Here is a 26,714-nt window from a genome sequence, read left to right on the forward strand (position 1 = left end):
AAAAGGTTATGAAATGCTGATATAAAATAATGTTTCTTCATTGAAATCAAATTTTGCATCTCTGTTGCTGACCTCCCTAATTTCCCACTGAACCATAGAATTACAGAATGGTTTGSGTTGAAAGGGACCTTAAAGATCATCKCRTTYCAAYCTTCCTTGCCATGGAYGGGGACCCTTCAGCWAGTCCAGCCTCATCTMCTTAAATTATAAACCCCAACAAATATTAAAATTGACAGAGTGAAGTGTCTTTAAAGCAGAACCTGTCTCTTGCGGTGAGATAATAAACTGTCAATACATCTTTTCACCTGATACACTTCAATGTCTCATTATTTACTCTGCATCATCAGCTGTGTCTATTATGRKAACTTGTGATTTCCTTSTTCCTGTTGTGTTMATTTCTCAMCTGGTTGATTCTTACCCAAATCTCRAATATCAGGGCCATGTGTGCTTTACCCAACTCCAGCTCTACCTCACACCAGCTCCTACTCTACCTRATTTCATTGTTGAACATGAAGGATGTGTTTAAGTGCTGTTTTGAATTTTGATACCTGGGTTCATTTTGTCAGTGAAACATTGGGTCTTTGGAGCACTGTGGCTGTGTTAATGAATGTTTCCACTCCTTTAACTTATTGCTTTGCCTGAGATTTACAGCTTGTGTACCACAATGCTCTTGAGTAGGACTTGGGCTGTGAAGATTGTAGAAAGATATTATAGCAATCTGACAGCTCAGCTGCTGCTATTTTTTTATAACACTAAATGAGGTAATTCCTGCCTTAATTCTGTGATTATTTCTTGCAGACTTCCAGTGGGTCCAGGGAGATGTCTGTGAAGTTCAGTTAATGGTGTATAACCCTATGCCTTTTGAGCTCCGAGTAGAAAACATGGTATGCATCTTTCTAAATATTCTCTTTCTGTTATTTTTCTGGAAAAAAAAAATCTCATTTGGACTTTCAAATATGACTTTCTATAAATATTTTTAAAAGATGGTTGAAGCCAGCATAACCTCATTTCAATGGTGTGGTGTTGTCAATTTCCTCATAWTTGTTGGTGATGAGGTATTGAAAAGAAAAATCTCTGCCACTCAGAGTGTTCAAATGCTTTACTTGCACTCACCCATAAATCAATTGTGTACATTTCTGCACTGACTAGAACTCCTGCTACATGATTTACATATACTGGTTTTCAAGTAATAATTATATCCTGAAACCTAGTAATTATTGTATACTTGCTACTGTTGTCTAAAAATCCACATTCATCCTTGCTTTTCAAATTCCCATTTGGACCACATTTTAAAAATCTGATGAACTAAAATAGTTGGGTCTGAGAAGCTTTGGGTTTTAATAAAACCTTCAGCTGATGGATTTGATGTACTCAGTGATTTATGTTATTTGAAAACACTGTAATGTTGAATGATCAGAAGGGAGGGAAGAAAAGGCGAAACCACCGGAGAAATATGTGRGGTTAGAAGGATCAAGCCCAAGCTCTATACTTGAGAGTTGGCTGCTTGCAGTGTATCCTGAAAGAAAGGAAATTGTAGGTCTTTTTTTTCTTTCCCTGCTTTATTCCAGCTAACAGGATTTACAAAAAAATTGTCATCCATTTTAAGGTTAAAAGTTCTCTAACTACMAGACCAACTTAATACCCACTCAGTCCTAATCCAGCACTTTCCTTTATGTTAAATGTTTTTACCTTTAATATTGCATTAAAAATAAATCACATCTCCTAGAGCCCATTGTTCTGTCAGGCTAATTGAATCAATGTACATTTATTTGCTCATGATTTTTGTTTGGGTTTTGTTTTTATTGATATGTCTACTGCAGTGTCTAGTCAAACAAGTTTACCTAAATTACTKATAATAAACCACATGTAATAAAGTGTTTTTCCATGGGAAGTGAACATACCCAAAGATTTTGTTTTTATAGCACAATAAAATAAATTCGTGGAAGCTAAAAATGCTGTCTCCAGCAGCATTTTCTYTTACCCTCAGAAAAACATTCAAATTTTTTAGGAATGACTAGAAAAAGTAGCTGTAAAGCTGCACCATCAGAAAGGTCTCTGTGGAAATGAATTGATTAAGAACAGTCTGATTTACAGTCTGATTAGTATTGTGTAAGTAATGATGTAATTATATATTAAAAAAAAAACTTGGAAAATATCTTAATGAGGAAATTTCTTCTGAGTGCTTACATGCACTCAAGAACTCAGGATAGAGTTATTTGCATRGATCTGCACAACATCCATTCCCTGAGTAAATTAATTGTAGTAGCATGAATTCTTCTCTTTACTGTTGTCGTGATAAAAGTTCTGTCTTGGAATTAACATTGAATTCCAGTTCCAYTGGTAAGCACAAGAGGAATTAATTTGCAAACTAGATGCAAATAATTGAAGTGATTAATGTAACTCTTTAGTCAGTGCTCCATAAATAGAGTGCTTTGAGAAATTCTKCTCTGCAGTTATGTGGGCTCTCTGKGAGAAATYGGTTGATTTTTGTAGATATGTCTGCAGTATCAAGACTGTAGCACATCGAGGAAATATTCTCATTCCCCTTGATTTGGAATTTTAGAGACAATTTCTTTGGAACCAAGGCAGTTTGGAGCTCCCCAAATGACAGAAACCCTGAGTTCAGTCTGTACAGGAGAAGAATGTTGGGGTAATTCCTACTGCTCTCCTTAATCCCAAAATGGAAAAAAGTACAGCAAAACCAGAGCTGGGCTCTTCCCAGACGTGCCCARCCTTAAGGGTCAGAGTCAGGGAACATGCTGCAGCTGTGGGAGCCTTCCCTAGAAAAAGCCTCCCTTTTTCCTAGCATGAAGGTGATCATACATTGGGACTGGTTGTCCAGAAAGAATGTGGGACCTTCATCTCTAGAAATGTWTAAAACTTGAGTGAACAGGATGAGAAAAACCTGAACTTCCACCAAAGTTACTCCTGTTTTGAACACTGGGCTGAACAACATGACCTCTACCCTTTCCTTGCAGCTAAGTTGTTGATTTTCCAGTCTCATCTCTGAACTGGAATGTAGGAATAGTTATTACTTTATCATAAGAATAAACTCTACTGTTTTTATTTTAATAATTCAGTGTGTTGTTCAATATTTTAAAAYGGTGTGTTTTATTATTAACATCTACTTGTGTCTGCAGTTCCCATACCCTTTTCTTGTCTGATTTCTCATCACTTACCACCTTCTTTCAGGTTACTTATTCCCACAGACTCGGTTTTGTAGCAGCATGTCCTTTTCTGTCATTTCCTGGCAGTTTTAGCTTGTTTGTCCCACCACTTTTTTCCTTCTGCCTGACTCAGCACCTCACCTTTGCAGGATGACTGCTCATTCACACTTGTTTCCAATCTTCACTGAGTTCTCCATTGCTTGGTTTCATTTTCCYTTTTCATTTCCATGCTGCACCATTCACCAACATGTAACTGTCCTGAAATCTATAGTCTTACTTCTTTTGTACATTTTTTCCCTTTCCCTCAATTTAGATTTGTTGTTCTGATAGATTGCTCATTTCATGTTAAATGAAACGGAAGCTTTTGCTATGGTGCTTTTCCTACTGTGTCTTTCTGTTTGATAAATTTTTATTGTAATGGTAAACAACTTGGTATTGAGGTTGTTAAGAAGAATGATTCTGCATGAAAAAGCTTCTATTAATTGAAGCTTTTTCATTAATTAAAGTATTAATGCTGAGTCCATGTGGGTTAATTGAGGTGTGCTTAAGTAAAAGGCATTGAATTTCTAGRCTTGACATGAGACTGTGGACACAAGACTTTGATTAGTGTTGCTCAGATGGTAAACCCTGAAAAATTGATTTTCTTTSTTGTTTTATTTTGTTGTGCTTGAACATTTTGGCCCACCTGTGTTGTTTTTACTTTTTATTACCCATCATGAATATTCCTGATTTTGGGACTCTAATTAGGTGCCTATTCTTCATTCCTGAAATGAAATGTCCAATTTCAGTATTCCTTTTCTGTCTTTTTCATATTTCTGTTTTGTCTGTATAGTTAGAAGGCTGATCCACTGAAAGGTGCAGTAGGGTAAAATGAAAATGTTCAATCATGGAACATGGAAGTGATTAGGTCTCACAACTGTGTCAGTCAATAAAGTGAAATAGGAGAGATCTTGGGGTTTACCAGAACAAATGCTTTAATAAAACTCAGCAGGTACCTTAAATCAGCAGAATGAGAGACAAAAATGAGCCTAACTAGAATTGGCTATGATGAATTAAACAGAATATCCTTGCCATGCTGGTGCTGGAGCCCAGGTCACCTGGAGAGGGGATGTTCAGCTGTAAATGAATGTGTGCACCACTTTGCCTTTTCTGCCAGGATTATTGATTTCTGTAYGGACTTGTTCAGGTGTGTGACTGATGGCTTCCAGCCCTTTTGCAGTCACTGCATTACTGCAGTTTTCTATCTAGGGAAAAATGACCTTCACGTTTCAGGCCTTCAAAAAAAAAATCCCAAAAATCCTGGGAGATCTCCAGTGGATTTATTTTATGTCTTGAGACAAATGCTTAAAGCAGGAAACCACAGAACAGTSTGGGGAGATGATCTGCTAAAGAAGATTCAGTGCAAAATGTGTTAAATTCTCTAAGATTTTAACATTTTTTTCCATATTTGTTTATCAAGTTTCATATTAAAAGCAAAAAAAATAAGGCTGAGAAATTTTAAGGCGCTGTTATGTTCTGAGGGAAAGCATTTTCTCAACTCTTATTGTGGAAAATACAGCCATGGTTGTAAGAAAGCTTCAAGATCTACAGTGTAAACTGTATTTAATCAATRAATATCAAGAATAAATACTACCCAAACCCACATGAATATTGTAATTTATAATATTTAGTCATTAGTCAAGAATTMAGTATTTGTTCTGTAGTTCTCCTTCTGTCTGGGACCTGTTTTTAATTGAACACAATCAARTGTGGTATTTTGATTAATGATGCTTTAAGAATGGCTGCTGCATTTTTTTTTAAACTTCACAATTTTGCTATTAGCCAAGAGCTCTATGTTGAAGTTTGAAAATACCATCTAAAATTTTGATAAATCTGCATGTATAATCAGTCCCACAACTTTGCTTTTGATGGTTTAAATTGTTTCCATGAACTGCTCTTTTCTGGGTTCACATCTTTTACTATTTCTGCACCTTGAGAGAATATTTATTTACTGCTACAATACATTTGATGGGGACTGTATTAGTCAAGAATGTACACAGAAAAGGTGAAGGGGGAAAAAGAATAAAAATGGTTGTGTTTGGTGTTTTTCTAGGTCTGTCTAAAATAACCTTACTAGAARTAGTAGGAAAATTTTCCTTTAAAATAAATATTTGACAGTTTTTGTGTAAAATATTTGACAACATGGTATAAAAGTATGTTCAGCATGAAAACTAACTTTGAAGGTTGTGTTACTTTAAAAAAAGAATGATTGCATTTTGGGATTGGTAAGTAAAGCCTAAAAAAAGCAGTTACATACTCATGTTATTTTAACAGCATCTCCAAATGCTGCCATTTACATGGAAGTTGTTTTGTTCCTCTACAACTAAATTGAGATTTGAMGTGATTGAAAGACATGCTGTGATAAAAGCATGCATATATTCACTCTAAGACAATTTAAATTGTTTTAGAAGAATACAGAGAAATGTAAATCTTTTTTTTTTGTTTGTGTGACTCATATATTCCCTGGAGGGAACCTTGGATTGGGATGATCTTTTCCTATAGGATCAGAAAGAAAAATGATTGCTAAGAGATTATGAAATGATTACTGTGTATTATTACTTGAAATAATGTATAAAACTCTCAGGAAAAGAAATCTAACACATTTCCCTAYTTCTGGTGGTGTGGCTGATGTTTTTTAGTTAATGAACGTGAGACCTTGATTAGATTTTCTCTGTTAGACTACAAAAGTTTTTGCACCAGAGGGCAGTGTTGGGCAAATGTTGCAGAATTGTCAGATTCAGCGAATTGCRATCTTGAAATCGTCTTTCAGATATTCTAAGATGTGTCACCGTCTTTTAAGACTTACTTGGTCTAAGTTTTAAGGGAGTCTTTACGTAGTAATTTCATTTATGTCCGGAAATCTGAATGTTAATGTAGTTGATTTTTATATTGATTCTTTTTTCTGTTTCAGTGACTTTTAATGCTTTATTAATATCTTTACTTTTAAAAAYGTGGATGTTTTACTGAGCAGTAAAACTCTGAAAGTGGGGGAATTGAATGCTGTTTTCTCCTTTCTGTATTGGTGCRCTTGAAACTCTTCAATTTCTAGTCCAGACATAGGACATGCTTAGTGCAGGTGTTTTGGCATTTAYGTTGTGTTTGTTCTCTAAAAAATCCCTTTGTTTTCATGGTTTGCATTATATATTAGAAAATATTTAGGGATCCCTGTCAGTTYTATTTATTTACATTTGCTGCTGCTGGTAGTAAACAACACATTGGAGGGTTTGTAGGATTTTTTTTTATCACTGATTTTACAGGACTTTAAGTCCTTGGATGAAAGTTTTTAATTGAGGAGAATCCTGAATACTTCAAATGTATTTGAATATTAGACCAAGCAATCAAAATCGGTGGTTTTGAGACTAAAATAAAGTTAAAAAGCCTTTTCTGCCTGTTTGAAAAGTGAGTTTTGGAGAGTGTTTGGGGTCACCTTTTGTTTATGTTCTGAGATTTGCTTCAGCTAAAGCAAAAGCAGCAGGATTGTGATGAAGACTGAGGCAATGTCAGCATTAAAGTGAGAATGTTCATCTCATTTCTGGGGGTGAATCTCACTGGAAGGATTCATGTAGCAATCAAAAACTCTCAGTGCTCGGTTATGCTGGGTGGTGAATACACAGGAAGAAAAACTTAGGTTTTATTTATGTTTTTGCGGATTGTTTCTGACAGCTGAAGTCTCCACGTAAAATGGGAGGAAAACAAAAATTCAGTAGAAATGAATTTACTTACAACTCAAGTACAATGATGAAATGGAATTTTGTGCAATATAAAAAGGACAGAGTTCTCTAATGAAACTTTCCACAAAGCCAGAGTAGCTTTGGGTGAATTAGGTGTGCTCTCAAGAGTGTCAAGTCTACAAGAAATAATTTCTAGAACAATGATTTTATAGCTTTTGGCTATGTTAYGCATTTTTCTGTGGCTCAAACCCTGATTTTTTTCATCTACCTTCACAAAAATAACGTTCTTCTGTGGCAGAGTTCCCATGAAGCATCCACACGGACTTGACATTTAATCCAATTGTGCTTACTGCTTTAATTGATGAAAATCTTTTGCTACCATCTTCATTTAAAAATAAAAATAAATACCTATTGGTATAGAAAAACAACTGGTAACTTGGATTTATGTTTTCCAAAATCAAATTTACTTTTAAAAACAGATTCTATGCTCAAGCATCTTAAATTCATTAACCAAGCTTAAAGAATACCCACAGTTTACTAAGAACGGTAATGTGGTGTTGAAAAGTTTCCTAATTTTTTTTTTTTGTGCTTCATTTCTTGTTTTGTCTCATGTTTTAAATTTAGGATGCTAGAAGATTTCTCTGACACTAAGGGAGTAACTGCAGGCATTTAGGCTCAGGAGAGGATCAGTTCAGCAAAATGAATGCCTTATTCCAACTCACTGAAAGGGTTTAGGTTGGATGGTTAAGCTAAAACTTGCTCTGTTATCTGTTAATACTAATATTCTTCTTCACCTTTGAAAGCATATTTTGGCCAGGTAATTAAAGCTAAGCAAGATCTGCTATGGTGTTTGATTTCTGCTGTTCAAAATCTATCAGATATATAAGCTAAGATCACAGGTACAATTAAATGTAGCTACAAAACAGCACCATGCAGATGATATCTCTGATTCTTCAGTGGTGCTTGGATATAAATTTTTATTAGTTTTTCGTACATCATTCCCAATTCAGATCCTAAAACACATTTCCGTGTTGAATACAAATCCTGCTGTAATTATGGATGCATGCTGCAGTCACTGCAACTTAAGCACCAGAATAACTGCTATGAGTAAATTGGAATAAATCATAGAAGTTTGGCAAGGGATTAAAATATAAGTATATAGCATAAAAATGTAAGTGTACATCATAAATGGATTTACCTGTGTAATATGTTTCTTTCAGGGTCTCTTGACAACCGGAGTGGAATTTGAATCTCTCCCTGCTGCCCTTTCCCTSCCTGCAGAATCTGGTCTCTATCCCGTGACTCTGGTCGGTGTTCCCCAAACCACAGGGCAGATCACTGTCAATGGTAAGGGATGGCTTCAGTCACTTTGTTGGCAAAACCACCTGAATTTTACACCTTGCATGGCTTTTTTTGCCACGTGTGCATGCACCACTCTGAATTTTTCTAAAAGAAAAAAGCCAAAAAGGGAATCTGTTCTCTGTACCAGGCTTCATTAAAAACAGCCTGATGAATCACTTGGTTGCAGCAGCRGTAACGAGCACATTCTTGGAGTATCTCATGTGTGAGAGAACAAGGATAATGAACTCCAGCTCCCCTTTATTAATGCTTTCATTTGGAAAGCTTCTGAGGAGGATTACTTGAACTTTTTCTCAAGAATGCAGAAGATAATCTTGCAGGTTTTTTTCCCTTAATTAATCGTGTTCATGTAAGATTACAGAAATTTTTGCCGACTGCTTCCGTGGAAACAATTTAGCCCGTGTGTATGGCCTGTTGCAGTCAAGATATCATTTCATTAATAAGCCTAAATAAAATTGTGTTTGTAGTAAGGAAGAAAATGAAAGAGCTTTTACAAAAGAAGAGCAGACCTAGAAAAGGAGGCATATGTGGAGAGGATGGAACACGTAGCAGGAGTGAATCATCTTATCAAATCACATTTTAAGTATGCATTCCTGAAATATAAAGTTAGGATACAGGACAAGAACCATTTTAGTAAAGCTAAAAGAAGATGGCTTTGAACTTGAAGAAACTCTTCTCACTGAGTTTTTCTTGAGTGCTTTTGTGTCTGCTCATAAAACAGTTTTTCATGTGATTTTTCTTTCCAGAAACTATTTAAGTAAATACAGAATAGCATCAAAGCATTCAGAACGTTTGTACTGTAGTTGTCTCCTTTGAGTTCCACATAATAAAAATGTATTGCAAGCAGAGGAGTCAATTTCTGTGCTTGGCAGCTTTTTTGTGTGTCAATGTATCAAATTTTCCTTCAGATATAACTCATAAATAGTGCCTGATAAAGAATCAGTGTAGAGGTATTTTTCTACYAAATTGATCTTTTAGAAGTTGTCGTCTTTCATGGCAGGTATCTGTGTATCATGCATATTTTTTCCATTAATAATTTCATTTAGGTTTCTTTTATCCTTTTRGATGCAGTTGAGATTCTTCCCTGTAAACATTCTTTTGAGGAAATGGGAAAAGGGTGTTGAAGGTTGACATGTTTTATGTTCACCAGTGAACTTGAYGATGAGATATAAAATGGTGACCATGTTATGACTTCTGATGTTGATCTTTAAAGAATTCTGCAGAAGTTACTGTAATACATTGTAGAAATCCGTGGCTCTTTACATTTTCTTTTATTTTACATGCCACAGATGCAGAGGTGAACACGTGTGTTGTTGGTACACTGTTATGTACTTATAAATRTTGTTATTTAAGGGCTTTGAATGTCCTTCACGTATTTTGTGTCCTGAGAAGATTTTCCTGTAGAGAAGATGGTGGTTTGGGTAGCAGATCCACGGACAAGACCTGACCAGTAAACTTAGACCTTCCAGAAAACAGTAAAATTCACAACAGAACTGATGTTTTCTTCTAAAACTCAGGTTATCATACTTCAGTTTTTGGAGTCTTCAGTGATTGCCTTCTGGACAATCTGCCAGGAGTGAAGACCAATGGCTGCACTGTTGAAGTCATTCCATCTTTGCCAAGGCTGCAGATCAGCACCTCCCTTCCAAGGTGGGGAATTAAATTAAATGATGATTTTATTTGGTCATATTTAAGTGTTAGTCATGTGCTGAATAAAAACTCTTCCACCAGAGTGTATAATCAATGCTTTAGTAAAATAAGTTATAATCTAAATCTGTGTTACCTGCTTCAGAATGCAAACCTAAGTTTTTTTTTGTTTTACTGCTTGAAACCATGGAATTTCATAGAAATATGTGGAAATAATTTTTCAGTATTGTTCTGCTCAAACCCTTAAATTTGGGAAAAGAGGAATGTGTAAAGCCAAGAATTTACAGTTTATATCTTAACAATCCAGTCCAAGCATTATTGTTAATTCAGATAAATTAYTACAAAAGGAAGGAAAAGTAAGAGAGAAAAATATGCAGAAGAATCATCACTAGTAAATACATGGATTTTTATATACTGGAAGCACCATTTGTTTTGCTTTTTATTATGCAATTCAATGATACTTTTATCTGAATATGAGAAGGGAAAAGCGAAATGCCTTCTTTCCTTTCCATACCCAAATTTCAGAGTCCTGAAATGATAACAATACATGACAGTACATTCTGAATGATCAAAAAAATACTTGTTTGAAGTCCTGGTCACAGATGTGTTCTGAAAGACTGAAATCTGCTCCTGTTTGTCTTGTGGTAAGGAAGGATAGGATCAAAGGGAAGGATGACAGGAATATCTGTACAAAAAAAGCAGAGTAACTGGTCATTAATCTCAGTAGCTTTTGTCCTTGTATCCTTGATGCCTTCTGACCACTCTGTATTAGCACAAAAAATACAGTCAGAAATGAAACCACTACCCATCTGTCTTAYTCTGCAACTTCCTTCCCTCATTCATGCTCTAAAAAGTTCATTTCTTGTCACTGTTTCAGCTTTCACACAGGGGATTTTTCCCAGGATCCACTGCCATGAGGTTTATATCCTGTACTATCCACTAAAACTGCTTATTGTAATGACCTCCTCTTGATTCCAACCCTTCTTTTCCCTTTCTTACAGTTTTTGCAGATGCTTTAACAAGCTTTCAGAGTTAGGAATATATATTTTATATTGTTTAAAATCTGACTTGTGTTATACATACATGASTAACTTTTGTCCTCAATGGTTATAAAAAATGACCCTGGCTAAAATGGGAATGGAAAATGGATCTGGTRTCTTCAAAACTGGAAAACAGTAGTTTCTGTAACATTTTTGTCATAATAATTTGTCACATTTTGTAGGTCTGCTCATACACTTCAGCCTTCTTCAGGGGATGAGATCTCCACTAATGTGTCTGTCCAGCTTTACAATGGAGAGGCCCAGCAGCTCATCATTAAATTAGAAAATATTGGAACAGAACCGTTGGAGAAACTGGAGGTTACAGCAAAAACAGTTAACACCAAGGGTGTGTATGCTGATTTATATTTGGAATTAATAATGCTAACTTCTGTKCTATACTTATTTTAGGTCAGTTTAGAATAAATATAGTCCCCCTTACAGAGCTGAAATGATTCAGTTTAATTTTATTGTAGGACTATAGAAATGAAAGAGAATGCAAGAAAATACAGAAAGATGAAAGAAATTGTAGAACCATCTGTGTGTTAAAGGGTCACCTGCTTTTTTGAAATCTAGATGTAAATTCAGTGTTATTTGAGGAAAAAAATCCTGTGGTAATAACTTGTAAAGAAGAGGAATCTTGGRTTTAAATTATTTTCTCCTTATGTCTAAATATGCTGATTAGTTCATTAAATAAATTACCATTAGCAGTAATGTTGTCCTACTTGAGGGAGTGGAAGTAAATAAGCCTGTTTGCATCTCGCTCAGTGAGCAATAASAAAAAAATGGGAGAGAAGACATTAAAAGACAAGGCAATAAATAAAATAAGCTATTGTGAGTTAAAAGAATAATTGAAGTTCTGGAAGAAATACAGCTCATCCCCTGTGTACACTTAATTCTCTTGAAATACTCTGTCCATGTTAGAATTAAAAAATAGTCTGGTAGGTGAATCCTGCTTTTGTTTTGTGATGTATTGTTTTTTGGTTTGTCCTCTGAGGCATTGTTACAAAAATGATATTAACAGAACTGCAGGTGACAGGCAACATAATCTTTACTGACAGTAGAAAGACCTTATTTTATTGCAGGTTTTATTCTGTCAGTGCCAGAGCATTAAAATGCAGTGTGATACCTTGTGATTTCTGTTCATTTCAGTAGTGAAGCTCATGATTTTTTTATAACAGAGTATCCCCTTCTCCACAACCTGAGAGAATAGGAGTTGCCAATCATCTCAAAATAGATTTTCAGTCTGAGACTTGTTACCAGGAATAATTTTAGGAGTTGAAACATACAAATACTTACTGTTCTTATTTTAGAAATTCCAATATGCTCCTCTCATGCTGGGGGCTGTATGTATGGAGTGGAGAGGCCAAATACAGCCCTCAGGTGTAATAGAGACATTTCTGTAAAGMAATGTTTTAAATGGTGGAATATGTGAGCCTCTGAATCACACGTTAATCAGAATTTTTGTATGTAACATTACGCAGTTAATGGATTCACAGTGTTGAAAAAGAGAGTCTTGTCAACTTTAAAACCACCATCTCTCCATCACAGCTTTTGCTAGAAAAAATAAGGCAAAAGGAGAAGAATTTATAGAGTCAGCTGTAAGTTCAGCTGTATTTCTTCATTCTGTGTTTTCTTTYTTTATATAAAATGTTTACAATAAAGCCCCTTTGTGTATCTGACAGTGTCTTCAATGTTTTTAGGCATGATAATCCTTTCTTTCAGAAAAAGGAAAGTTTCTGATGAGTAAGCTATAGGCATGCACAGTCAAGAAATGCAACACTTAAATCCCTATCTTAGGAAAAATAAAAGTAAGAGTGTGTTTCAAGAGACACTGAATGATGTTTGTTCTGACAGTGTGAGAACTGTGCCATCACAATCATGCAATCCAAAATGATTGTTTGGGCAGGGACCTCTAGAAATCATCTTAACCTTCTTTTGAAAGTAGAACTTCAGATGATCCARGGTCTTGTCAAGCAGAATGTTCAGTTTCTTGCATTGTCTCAACAAAAGTGAAATGCATCCCTTTATTTGGAACTGTGTGCTTGAGATCAACTCTGTTATTGGAGGAAAAAAAAAACAACAAGTAAGTGTGACTTTTTACATGACTGTGCTGTGGAAACTGTGTAAAGCTCTGGAAAACGCTGTCCATGGCAGGAAAACCAATGGCCCACATAAAGCATGCAGTAAATATGTTATTTCAAATGTAGTTGCCTACAGGTGTTGCAAACTATCAGTCACTGAATGATTTGGGTGGGAAGGGACCTTAAAGACCTTGGATTTCCAATTCTCCTGCCATGGAGCAGGGACWCTTTCCACTAGACCAGATTGCTCAGAGCTCCATGCAGAAGGGCCTTGAACACTTCTAGGGATGGGGCAGCCACAGCTTCTTTGGGCAGCCTGTGCCAGGGCCTCACCATCCTCAGAATGAAGAATTTCTTCACAATGCTTAAGCTAAACCTACTCTCTTTCASTTTGAAGCTRCTCCTCTTTGTCTTGTCACTCCATGCCCCGTCCCTCTCCAGTACTCTTGGARCCCCTTCAAGCACTGGAGGGGGCTTTAAGATCTACCCAGAGCCTTCTCTTCYCCAGGCTGAACAACCCCAGCTCTCAGCCTGTCTCCATWGCAGAGGYRCTSTGATCAACTTAGTGACCTTCTCTGGAGATTTCCCAACAGGTCTTTCATATCAACATGACTTCCTTGTGTTTGGGATGGACCTTTGCCTTTTTTCATGGGCTCTTTTTCTTTTCAGTTATGACCATAAATAGATTCAAATGTGTGAGGATGGACTGATGGTACAGTGACATGGGATTCTGGTGCTCGACAGAGAACTAAAGCTCTGTAATGTCAGCAGCTCTGTTTGGTCAGTGGATGCAACATGCATGGAACTCATGGGGATATGACATTAAACCATCTCTAGTAAACACGGAGAGTTGGTGTTGCACATCAAATTGAGAGCATGTGCAGGTGCTTCTGACCTGTCCATAGCATATTAAGAAATTATCTCTTGGTTGTTCTTTTCTACTCCTCACTGAAATGTGCCTGTTCAAACTGCTCAGGGTCTCCTTGAAAGYTGGTGGTCACCTCCATCTTCCTGACCACAGCTTGCCTGCAGTCTTGGGGGCCTGTGAGAAGCTGTTGTCTGATTTTAGCCAAATACAAAGAGCTTTCAGACAGCCTTTGTTTCACCTGATTTGTTTTCATTCTTTTTGTCTTGGCAGTTGCTTGTGAATCTCTTGCAGCTGCTGCCTGCCTGACCCATTTCCCTACTTTCTCTCGAGCCACAGTTTTTAACACAAAAATGAGTGCTGTAAATGGCAAACATTCCCTTTTTTATTGCTGGTGGAATTACTGGATGGGATTAGCTGGTGCAGTGCAGTGACCTGACCCTCCTCCTTTGTTGTGTTAGCATTTATAGCCAGTCACTTTCCTTGAGGAAGCCAATTGTTCTGGCATTGTTTTGAGTGGTGTCATGTTAATGAGAACCTCTGGAGGTAAGATTTTCACACTTGCCTTCCCTTATTTCCTCTCCTCTGTCACTCTCAGGTGCAGCTCTTTGGGTTTTCCATTCTGGCCCTGAGATAAATGAGAATGTGCAGCTCCCCCTGTGCAGTTCATGAAGGACATCACAGGGTTTTGGAGTCTTTCAGCAGCCGTGTTTTATGGAGCAGATCCCGAGGCAGATCAGCAAGAGGGACTTGTCATGCTGCCACAATAGACACGTCTGTCATGGCTTTGAGTATCTCACTGCACCCCCTGAGCCTGCCAGGCTGTGGCATCTGTAGGTTGGACATCACACATCCACACTGTCAGGGTCAACTCTGTGTCACCTTCTATTGTCCCTCACCAGGTCAGACAGTTTAATCCTTTTTTTGGAAAGATGACCYGTGCAGGGCTGGATGCCTTCCCACCCTTTGGCTCCAGTCAGCTCCTGTTAGAAGCTTGTTATGTTAAGGGAGTGCAGTCCAAAGGCTTTGAAAACCCAACTATTTGATCCACTCAGGGGAAAATACAACACTGATRTTTTCAACTTGAGACTTGAGAAGAGCCCGCTGGGCAATCTTAGCATGAGTGGTGAGCCCAACTGCACACACTGAATGAACCTGGCTGAAGCAAATCCTCACTGATCTTTCCTAAAAGTGACTGACYTCTGGAATTTAAATGCAGAGAAACAAGTTCACCTGTCCAGCTGTATTCTTCCCATGGCCTTTGAACACATCTGTTAGACCACAAATGAAAAATCTATTTTGAGGCTCAGGAAGAACTGTGGATATCCAGGACTAGATCTATTTACCTTTTTTAGCTGAAGAAAACTTAGTAAAGTCTTTCAAATTGGAGTTCAGTTATTGTGGTGGATTGACCCTGGCTGGATGCCAGGCACCCATCAAAGGCTGCTCTGTCACTCCACTCCATGAATGGCCAGGGGGAAAAAATATAATGAAAGTCTTATGAGTTAAGGACCAGGAGTTATCACTGACTGATTACTGTCACAGCAAAACAGACTCAACTTGGAAATATTAATTGAATTTTATGACTAACAGAATCAGGCTTGATAATAATAAGCAAAATGTGTGTCCCCCCAACCATTCCCTCTTTCCCAGCTTAACCATTCCCTCTTTCCCAGATTTTACATTCTCTCCCACAATGGTGCAGGGAGATGGGAAATGGGAGTTACAGTCAGTTCATCAAATGTTCTTGCTGCTGCTTAGGGAGAGGTGTCCTTCCCTTGGCTCCTTGCTGTGCCGCAGGGGAATTTCAGCTCTGGCACTTGGAGCATCTCCTCCCCCTCCTTCTCCACTGACCTTTGGTGTCTGCCGAGTTGTTCCTCTCACATATTCTCGCTCATCTCTTCTCTGAGCACAATTTCTTCTGTGCAGTAACTTTTCTCCTTAGGTGTATTACCTCACTGTAAAGAACATGACAATCCCTGCAGGTTCATTTCTATCTGCCCGGTCTTGGAGAAGTTAAAATGTATGAATGCCAGTGCCTGTGTGTTTTGAACTGAAAGTTATTTTGAGTTTATAAAATAAACTGTAGCAAAAAGCCATATTTACAAGGGGATTTAAGATTGAAAGTTTCTCTATGCAAAATGTCAGTGTGGATTTTTACTTTGGCAGACCTTAAAACCTGTTAAAAGTTGAATTGGCCTGGGCAACCCCAAAGTTAGTTTCTGGGTAAGCTTTCATGTGATGTCTGTTAAGATTTTAGTGAGTTAGTATCCACTAAAGTGATTACACAGGTTGTTATTTACAGCTCCTGATAACAGTTGCTTGTAACTTAAGATATTTGCTAAACAGATTTTGGACTCAAGAAAGAGCTTGCCCCAAATTAGCMTTCCACTGAACTGAAAGGTCTGAAGCCAGAGTATAATCCACTATAAGAGTGATTACTGAACAGGATCAACATTGTTAAACTATAAACAAGTGTCAGATAAATATAAATTACATGTTTCTCTACAGCTTAACTTCYAGCTCAAGCTTTTAGATCTTGCGTTGTAATTACTGGTGTTAATTAGAAAGTATCTGCAAGGGCTGTTCTCACTTCAAAAGTCTTTTCATGTGTAATATCATCAAATAAATCTCTTACTTAATGAAATCACGTTTTGGAAACAGTTTGGTGCTCAACTGCTTGGGATATGTCCTCCTTTGCTTACACTGAGGGAAAACATTGCTTTAGCATAKTGGATTTTTACTTACCAGGAAAAGGAGATAGAGATTGCCCTACTTACCAACCTACTTTTTTTCTTGAAAATTGAAGAAAATACTCAGAATGGTGATATGGTTCCACCTAAATCATTAAGTGAGGTGGAGGTGACGTCAAGGAAACAATTCTTAAGATTTTTTTTTAACCTCATCTTTGTTTTTATAAAGAAATTTGTACTATTGATTTGGTGGGGAAAGTCACAAGACAACACCTGGTGAGAAGAATATATTTCAGACAAAGCTGTTATTGTTTAAATAGAAGTTAATGGGAAAAAATATTCTCTTTGTTTTCTCCTTCCCTAGAAAGGGAAAACAAAGGTTTCTGTGAAATCAACATGATTTGGACATAATCTGAAATTCTGATTGCTGTTTTTRAAAGGTCATTTATTCCTGGTTGTAGTTGTTGAGGCAGTCTGCMCACCCTGTTTCCTCACAGGATCTTAGATAATGGTTTTGGAAAGGTTCTGAAATGCCAGCAGATTACCTTGCTCTTAAATCCAGTAGTCTAGGAGGGTGTAGAGATGAACTGTGTGACTTTCAGTGGTCCCTGATAAGCAAAACTGTGCTCAAATGGTGTTTAAATGAGCTTTTAGAAGAATTCTCTAGGATACTTTGGAGATAACATGCATTGCTATAATAAATCAGCAAACACATCTTTAGGACTCTCCCAGTCAAACAATCATGCTTATTTTATGTTATCAATAGACTTTTGATAGTATTTGGCATTGTATGGTCTTGCATACATGAATGAATTTATGGATGGGGTGGATTGACCTTGGCCAGATCTGAAGACTCGTTGTTGAACAGTAAATACAGGTTTTTTTTTTTTTTTTTCCCCTTGTATTATTTTCTGGCATGTCAGGCTTATGAGGAAGGAGTTAATAATTACACATCCCCTATGTCATATGTACCAATGATAAATAATTTATCAAATAATTTTTCCTTAGTCACAGACTAATTCTGTCTGGCAACATCCTTAATTTTTGGGTGCTGTAAAAAGCTGCTTCTCAGCTTTGAGAAAGGACTTTATAAGAATATTAAAACCTATAGTCTTCTTAGCCTCTCCATTGCTCAATAAGTGACTGAATAATGATGTTACAGCTTTTTCTAAATTTCAACTGATTAAATTTGGTGTAGTATTTTGATGAAATGTTCTCTGCATTCATGTGACACCTCCTAACTTGAATTGTATATGATTCAAAACTACATGAACTTTTAGAACCCCTGCAGGCTATATTTGAAGTGTGTATTTAATGCTGCCTATTGTGCATTTTTTTTTTTTCTGGTAGTGGTCTTCTTCACTTAAATTCATATTTTGAGCTTTGTGATCTTTGTGCTTCTAGGTCAGTGTCAGTACCCAGTAACTTCTCTGTCTTTCTAGAGTTACACTATTTTTGAATACCTTAATTCTGAATATTTTATTCAGAATATAATTTTATTTTAATATTTAGATTTTAAACAGAACATGACAGAGTGACGAACACACTTTACAGCCTTAATGCAGGGGTTATACTCATGAAATATTTACTTATTTTGATACAGAGAAGCTGTATGGAGATTTCTTGAGTTGGAATCTAGAAGACACCCTCTGCCAGTTTCCTCTAAAACCTGGAAAGATTGCAACATTTATTGTAAACATTAAAGTGAAGCTGGACTTTTCATGCCAAGAAAATCTTCTGCAAGATCTCAGTGATGGTGAGTTTGTAATTTCTCCTTGTTTAGAAGGGTTGTATGGCTCCAGTGCTGCTGGAAACACTTTTCTAATTGCTGATTCACATGTGTTAAAATAATTTGTGATGTGGCTGCGTCTTCTAAAGAAGGACAACCCTTGGCTGAGCTGTACAGTTTGAAAGTTCTGGGACAACTGTGGGCTTGAGATTCTGGCCCAACTTCCCCATCATGAAACCTGCCCTGCTATCTTTTAAAATATTTTTGACGGTGTTTATTCTTTGTGTCCTTACCTTATGAAGGTAAAGAAAAGTAATTAATGAACAGGAATGGCTTTAAAGCAAAATAGCATTGAATTGATTATTTAATTATCCTGTTTATTTAATTATCCCAGATTGTAGAATTCTGCATGATTGCTGAGTGCAGTTTTGCCTAAAGTGACATACTGAAATGTAAGGCACAATCCTCCTAATATTTGTACTGCAGAGAAACTCTCACGTGCTTAAATTTATTTTGAATAAAAGAAAGACACAGTGTTTGTTTCTATTAGAATTATTTGGAATTACAAGTACCAGATACTTGTRTTAAGGATTTCCTTTTTATAATAAACACACAGTCTTGCTGGAGTAATTGCTCTACTCTGTATTTTTTCAGTTGTCTGATACGTTTACACTGATCAAATTAACTTGACAAAACAAGATATTCCTGTATTTAAAAAAAAAAAAAAAWTTGGATTTTTTCCCAGAATCCACTTGCAGGTATGCATTACCATTGTAAGYAATCTTTCAGTATAAAAAGTACAACAAAATTGCATGCAGAGCTTATTCAGGTTGAATAGGATTGATTGCTGTGAGCTATCTGGCAAATGCATTTAGACAAACATTACAGTAAGTGTTGGTAATGATTGAAAGACTTCTTTATTTTTGAAATCTCTTTAGTGTAAAATAAGATTTTTTAAAAATATTTTAGGGCTTAACTGCACAAGCCCTACAGTGTTCTTGAAAATGCTGATAGTGGAGGAAGAGCACACCTTGACATTGGGAAAACACAGGTGCCAGGGAATTGAGACTTTGAGAAAGGCCCTTCAATAGCAAGTGAAATTTCACAGAAGATATATATGTATATAGTTATATATGCACACATCTCTATAAGATTTCCTTCATTTGCCCAGTCTCCAAAAGACTGAAGCTGCACTTGTGTAGGAGCTGTTCAGATGAAATAACATAAACCCAAAATATTCTGTAGGAGSTGAAGGTAACATACTTCTTGGTATGGATACTGAACAGTTCTAGGATTTGGGATTTGGCCTCTGGCCTCTGTCGTTTACCTGTATCCAGCTCTTACGGGACCACAGATGAACAAAATCTTTGAACAACATTTTTACYTTACTATTTCTGCTTCTCTGGAAAGTTGTGTAACCGGGGCCTGGAAGCAATTCAACCTTACCTCATTCAGTGATGATAAAGTTGTGGGTCTGTTAGTGCTTTGTCAGAACTTTGGTTCTGTCTGTGTGTGCTCTGTGTCCTTTGAAAGTGTTACTAGAGATGCTAAGTCTACTGACAATTTAGTTGCTACTTTATTTTTTATGTATTGCTTTTAACTTTCCAAGTGCTTTTAACTTTCCTAAAAGGCAGGTAAGGCCAGATGAGAACAGTAAAGAACTAGAAAAATCAATGTTAACAATGACATGACTTTTAATCACAGGGTAGTTGTGGTACCTTTTTTTTTTTGAAGACCAACCACATTTACAAGGATGATCAAAATACTTTTGTCTCTTAAAAATAACGTCCTTAGTAGGTCAATTTTTACTTTCATGTCTTTTCATTTGCTGCTGAAATTGTTTCTTTTTATGCTGTTTGTCATCAGGACATGGTGTAGAAGGGATAAATTACTGATGTTTCTGATGATGCACRTTCATCCACTTGGGAAGTAAACCAAGTTATCAATCAGAATTGCTGTCGTCTGTTGATGTCACAGGTGTCCTGTCTCAGAGAGAAAAATGTTGGGTGTTTTTCTGGATTAAAGGAAGCAAAACCACAAGTGGCTGTACAGGATCAGATCAGTGACTGTCCAGTCCAATACCCTGACTGTGACAGTGCATAAGAGCAGATTTTAGTCAGACAATACAGGAAAAATTGTGCCCATGCTCACAGTTTTCCTCTAGGCTTTCAGACTCCAGCTGTTTGCTCAGGAGCTTCCAGTGCTGAATATGGTTACTCYGTTTTTAGACACTGTTAGTTATCCTCAGTGGGTTTCTGTTTCCTAAAATTCTTCATTCTTGCTGTCAGCACTTTACAACATGCTGTGGCAAGAAGAGTCACAGCTAAATTACTTTTTAGCAGCTTTGCACTTACTGGTGTCCTTGTGTTCCCAGGTTTTTGTATTACATGAAAGGGGTAACAGTACATCTTCTAAACATGGTACCTGCAGTGATTTGATGCATTTCCTCAGGGTATTGTCACAGCWCATTGGGTATTTCTGTCTGGCTTAGCTGTCCCTGTTACAGAAACTGTTCCACACATCAGCCTTGTCCCTTTTGCACTCTTTCATCTCTGTATGTGTGAGGGAGGCTGTACACACTCTTTGAAAGGTGATCTCTGTGTTTCTGCAATGACCTAATGGTGCTCTTTATTTTCTTTTATATTTCTCTCCTTATAATCATGCAGTATTTTATCATAAATTAAAAAAAAATTATCATTGGCTTTTTTGACTGTGGCTGAGCATTGATTAGGGATGTTCATGAATGTGTGAACATTCATGATCTATGATCTTGCTCCTCAACAGGAACAAGGCTGAGAACCTCTTACTACGCATACAATTTTATGATTTTTTTTGCTGTTTATTTATCCTAAATTTTATTTGACATTTAATTGGGTGTAAGTCTTTTTTCCCAGGTAACAAAAAGTGAGAGGAAATGGAATCAAGTTTCACCAGGGAATGTTTAGGTTGGATGTTAGGAARCATTTCTTCACTATAATGGTTGGAAAACATTGGAAAAGGTGGTGCCCAGGGTGGTGATGGAGAGTGTTCCAGAAAAATGTGTGAATGTGGCACTTGARKCCATGGTTTAATGGTGAACATGATGGTGGTGCTRGGMTGAGAGTTGGACAATGATGATCTTGGAGGTTTTTTCCAGCCTTAACGRTTCTGTGATTCCACGTTTTAAAGCCAGGATTTGGGAGATCCATGCAGGAGATCTGTTTCTTTCAAATCCAAAAGGAATTTTGGATCTCTAATCCCTCAGCTGGATGGTTCAGAGTTCCTCCTCTGCATGTCCTTGATTCTCTGGCTGGGAAGGTCAGTGTGGGCATTTATTTTGATTCTGAGGTTGTTACACTGGCKGAGGCAGGGGGAAGACCTCGATCTGCTTGGGACAGCCTGTGATAAGGAGCTGAAGCCTGTGATAAGCTGAGCTGAGGTCAGCTATCCAAGGTGACCTCAAAAGGTCAACAGGATACTCACATCATGATCATAATGAATTCCTCTTCCAAGCTATTATGCTGTAATTTCTGAAATTCAGCATTTCCTTGACACTAAATGGGGTGAGAACAATAGCTGCTCTTTCTGGTTTGTATTGTACACAGTTCATGGCAAGGAGGCCTTTCAAAAAGCTCCTGTTATGTGGGGACAGTATTTTGCAAAGTTAATGAATTAATTTACAATGAGTGCTTCATTATGTAAAAKGTTAATGTTCATTTATTCCCTGTATAGGGAACCTAAAGACAAGTGTGAGAATATTTAAATTCATAAACTCATCAAAGGAACTAATTAATTACACATTGAGAGAGAAGCAAATCTGTGCCTTAAGTCTCTACTTCCCTTCTCTGGGGGAGAAAAGGTTGCAGAGAAATAATAGCACATTCCTAAAAGCACTAATCTTGAATATTTTTAACATTGGTATGCAAGACCAGTTCATTTTTCATACTCGCTTGGTTGCTTTTCTGCTGAAATGGCCAGATTTTGTCTACTTCAAAATGTTCCTGCACTTGCATAGTGTATAGAAATTGCTTTTTTTTTTGTTGGAAGGATGCTTGTTTTGGAATATAAATATGCTCTTGACAGGTSTTCCAAGAAACTAAGTAGCCTGGAGGACTCTATTAGAATAATGGCATCACTGATGATGATGATGATGGGGTCCTCAGAGATGTTTCAGTATTATGATTTCTGTGTTACTGTGCTTGATAGCCTTTATAACATTTAATCATTCAGATTATTCTTTTGAAGAGACTTCATTTCTAAGAASTTTTTTTGTCTAGGCAGTTTTAAGAGACTGTTAAAATGAGTAAATGATTTTTTTTTCCCTTTTGTTCTGTATTTTAAAGTACAAATGCTTCTATGTCCTCCATAAATTAATCACTGTACAACTAAAAAATGTTCTTATTTTTTTTGAGAAATTCTAGAGAATTCTTGAATTAGAGCTTTAGTACTTACGGAAGATAAGGTGCATTTTCCTATTCCAACTGCTTTCAAAGCTCAATAAATAAACTTGTCYCATGACTTGACTAATAAAAGGTGGGAATTTTAACAGGTGCCATAGTACTTCAGCCTGTATCAGTTGTCCCAGGCCCTACACAAATGCATCRAGAGATGGTGTTTGTCACCAAATCTTTTCAATGTAATAGCTAAGACATACATGAGGCAAATAACAATAAATTGATTATTGGCACAGGCTAATGAACCTGCCACCCTATTATGCTGTTCCTTTGCTGAGGCACTTTATTTTAGCATCTGCATGATGTAGTCTGCATAAGTAATCTCTAGTGTTTGTTATGAATTTCTTTACACTTCATTTACTCTCTTTCATTGCATTCACCCTTATTGTAAATTTATCTTCCAATTTTAGTTCAGTTCAGCAACCTCAGGACATAAATCCTTACTTATAGTGCATTTGTGATTGTTAAGTATTGTCTTCATAGGTAATGAAGTGTTCAGTCTGCTACATGTCATCTGTGTCCTGCTCCTGGGAGATGGGAATTTTGCCTGGGGTGCTGCTACCTGTGGTCCCTTCTGTGATAGTCCTGAGCAMGTTTTTGGGAGAGGGGAGGAGCTGTATCTCTGCCCACCTGAAGTGTGAAGGCTGAAGTGGGTTATATTGCCTGAAACTGTGTRTTCTTTTTCTGTATTCCACTCTTGAATGCTGCAGACAGCAAATTTRTAAAATTCTGCACACTTCATGCAGAATATAGTTCTCTTTTTCTAGGGAAAAAAATAAAAGGTATTCAAGTTCAACAGGCAGAGTCTGTCTCCTGTCTTGAGTTGGTTTTTTCTGGTTTTCTGCATATTTGAAGTACTTTAAAGCTGTTAGAGTGTTCTTCTGAGATACTGCCTACCAAGAGGTTTTTGTTTTGAAATTTCAATCAGGCAAGAATTGACAAAATAAACAAATGGGCTGAGGTGGCATTTAGTTTTCATATGTTATGATCAAACTGTGTGCTTTCCTAAAATGATGGTTCTAGGATGTAACATCATAGAACGGTTTGGAGTGGAAGAGACCTGAAAGCCCTTCTCATTCCACCCCCCTGCCATGGACAGGGACACCTTCCACTATCCCAGGTTGCTCAGAGCTCCATCCAGCCTGGCCTTGAACACTTCCAGGGATGGAGCAGCCACTGCTTCTCTGGGCACCCTGTGCCAGGGCTTCAACACCCTCTGGGTAGAGAATTTCTCCCTGCCAGTTTGATGTGCCCCTTCTTGTGCTGTCACTTGATGGTCTTGCAWAAAGTCCTTCTCCAGCTCTCTSGGACCCCTTTTAAGCACTGGTAGGGGCTCTAAGTTATCTCTAGAGCCTTCTCTTYTYCAGASCCTTCTCTAGGCTGCAAGCCCYAGCTCTCCCAGCCYGTTCCAGCCCTTGSATCATCTTTGTGGCCTCCTCTGGATTGATCCAGCACCTGCACATCTTTCTGATATTGGGAGCCCCAGAGCTGGACGCAGCAGTCCATGTGGGATCTCCCCARAGGGGAGCAGAGGGACAGAATCCCCCAGGAACATTCCCAGGTCGCAGGGAGGGGTCCCTGCTCTGGGCCAACAGCCCCTCCTGCMCTCCTTGGAATGGACTCCCAGGAATGTGATGGTCACCATCCCTGGGGGTGCTTATGGAAAGACTGGACATGGCACTTGGTGCTCTGGTYTGGTTGATGTRGTTCAGTCATAGGTTGGGCTTGATCTCTTGAGTTTTCCAACTGAATKGATTCTGTGATTCCTCCTCCTGCTGCCCCTTTCAGGATCCCTGTGCTGCTGTTCAGGGAGCTGCAGGAAGCAGCTCTGCACTGCTGTTGGATTGTCTGAAGTTCTTCTGGAAAGAAGCAGCACTCTGCCTAAAATCTTCCACCGTTTCCATCTCGTGTGACATTGAATGGCCTGGACACTGCCTCAGAATCCAAACCTCTGKGGTGTCCTGGTGGAACAGTTTTAGTGTTTCCTTGCTGTTGAGTTTGAGGCCTCTGTAGCTGTGATGTACCTGTTGAAAAGTATCCATTTTTGTCCCCTGGATCAGGCCAGTGATCCTTGCACAGCACAGTGGGACAGGAGTTGTCCCATGCCACCCCTTCCCTCAGTGCTCAGTGTCCTAGGGTAGCTGACTATTTGTATTTTTCTTTTTTTCCTTCATTAAATAAATAGTTTTTTTTCTTTTTATTTTCACTTTCTTTGGAAAAAGTTTGTTTCTAGGACCTGGGTGTGGAAGGGAGACGGTTTCCTGAAACTCAGGAGTGTTCTCCCTCATTAAATTATCTCAAACCACAACACTCAGTCACCGCATTGTAAATCTATGGGTTTAATTCCCTGAATGCTCCTTCCCTCATTCAAACAAGAAATKGTGTGGGATTCTTCTGTGCAGTGTGCTGGGAAAGTGGCTAATGAAGTTAAATTGAAAATTTACTTAACATTTCAGAGGAGAGAGGAAATGCTGGTAAGAGATTTTGCTCTGTTGTGACAGCAGTGACTGGGATGTTGGAAAGRCAAGCTGTGTTTTTGCAGTTACCATGGAAAAAGTGTTGGTCATATGCTGTTACCATGGAAATATTCAATGTGGATTGTTGRAATTAGGAAAATTTCTGGACAGAGTGGAAAGACAATTACTTTTTTTTTATAGTACAAGGCTGCTCAGGCTGTTTGACAGTAGGGATTGATGAAAGAAAACTGGAGGATGTAGCATCTTCATCTCTGTAAACTTCATGAGAGAAAATAAAACATAGGAAATCTCAAAAAAAATAAGTATCAATAATGTAAAACTTCTGATGCACTGCTTCATTGATGCTCACTGTTTTTTCTGCCATCATTAAGTTCTGCAGCCTACCAGGGTTTTTAACAGGATTTCTCYCATTCTGAATACTTAATGTATTGCAGAGGAGCTGGGCAAGGTCTTGYCCACATGGCTGCCTGGTCAAAGAAAAGAAAAACCAAAATAATTTAAAAAAATATAATTGTTTGCAATTATAAGAACATTACTTTTTTTGCTCTCTGGCAGAGAACTTGCCTTGAGCAGTCTGGGCTGGAAAGGGCTGAGTCATTTGCACCAAAACAAGGTGCCTGACACTGGCTCTGTGTGAGAGTGTCACAGACTTGAGACACAAAGTTCAACCACTACAGTGCTTACCTTGGACTTCTCTTTCATGCTGAAGCAGCACTGGTATTTCCTTTGCTACAAAATGTCCTTTTTCAGGTACGATTTAGAGATTCAAGCATTTCTTCTTCCCAGAGAAGATATTTAAACTGTTGGCTTTTTCTTACCCTCACAGAAAATAAAAATAAAAWGGGGTTTTAAAGGATAAAATAATGAAAAAAGGTATTAGTTGTATGTCTGTGTTGTTGCTTTAGGTATTATCTATTCCTCTCTTAAAGAAAAGAAAGCTCATGCCATATAAGAAGTGGAAAATCTGACTAATGCCATGCAGTTTTTCATACTTGGTTCTTTTCATGTTTTAATTTGCAATTTTATGCACCAGTCAGTGTCAATTCTTGTTCTAAATATAGAACTAGTGAAAATCATTCATCAGTTGGAGAAGAATATTTTTCCTCAATTAAAACTTCTAATTTTAATTTTAAAAGAGTGGCGTTCAAAGCCTGTGATCAAATGTAGCTATGTGTTTATTTCTGTATTTTGTCTCATTCRTGGTCCTGCTGCATTGCACGGGCAGTGTGCTCTCACCTGCCTGTCCTGCTCTCCCCCAGGGACTGATACAACAGGATGCTTATTCAGTGCTAAAATGCATTTTCGAGCTAGTTGGTGAAGGAAATTGCAAGGAAGGGAATATGGGAATGCTCCCTTTGTTTTCTCATTTGGATATCTCTGGCGTTTAATGAAGCAAAGCCCTTTCATGTTCCTTCTTGGTTTTATATTTTCTTCTTTTGAGGAATGTATCCTCAACGTGTCTAGATTTCATAGGAGCAATTTAGGAATTATGTTTGGGTTTTGTATAACAATT

General features: G+C 37.6%; 1 protein-coding gene across 2 annotated transcripts in view; it reads left to right on the plus strand.

The window, feature by feature from the left end:
* Nucleotides 1-26,714, plus strand: part of TRAPPC9 (trafficking protein particle complex subunit 9) — a 438,425-nt gene that overhangs the window by 47,282 nt on the left and 364,429 nt on the right. For both annotated transcript variants that reach the window (XM_057369163.1, XM_057369164.1), the window contains 5 exons: nucleotides 799-884; nucleotides 8,098-8,224; nucleotides 9,754-9,886; nucleotides 11,106-11,269; nucleotides 18,166-18,318. In XM_057369163.1, the coding sequence (XP_057225146.1) occupies nucleotides 799-884; nucleotides 8,098-8,224; nucleotides 9,754-9,886; nucleotides 11,106-11,269; nucleotides 18,166-18,318 (663 nt within the window). The remainder of the gene's footprint in view (nucleotides 1-798; nucleotides 885-8,097; nucleotides 8,225-9,753; nucleotides 9,887-11,105; nucleotides 11,270-18,165; nucleotides 18,319-26,714) is intronic.

Source organism: Malurus melanocephalus, unplaced genomic scaffold, assembly GCF_030028575.1.
Source record: "Malurus melanocephalus ecotype Western Australia unplaced genomic scaffold, MMel_1.1 scaffold_104, whole genome shotgun sequence".
Classification (NCBI taxonomy): domain Eukaryota; kingdom Metazoa; phylum Chordata; class Aves; order Passeriformes; family Maluridae; genus Malurus; species Malurus melanocephalus.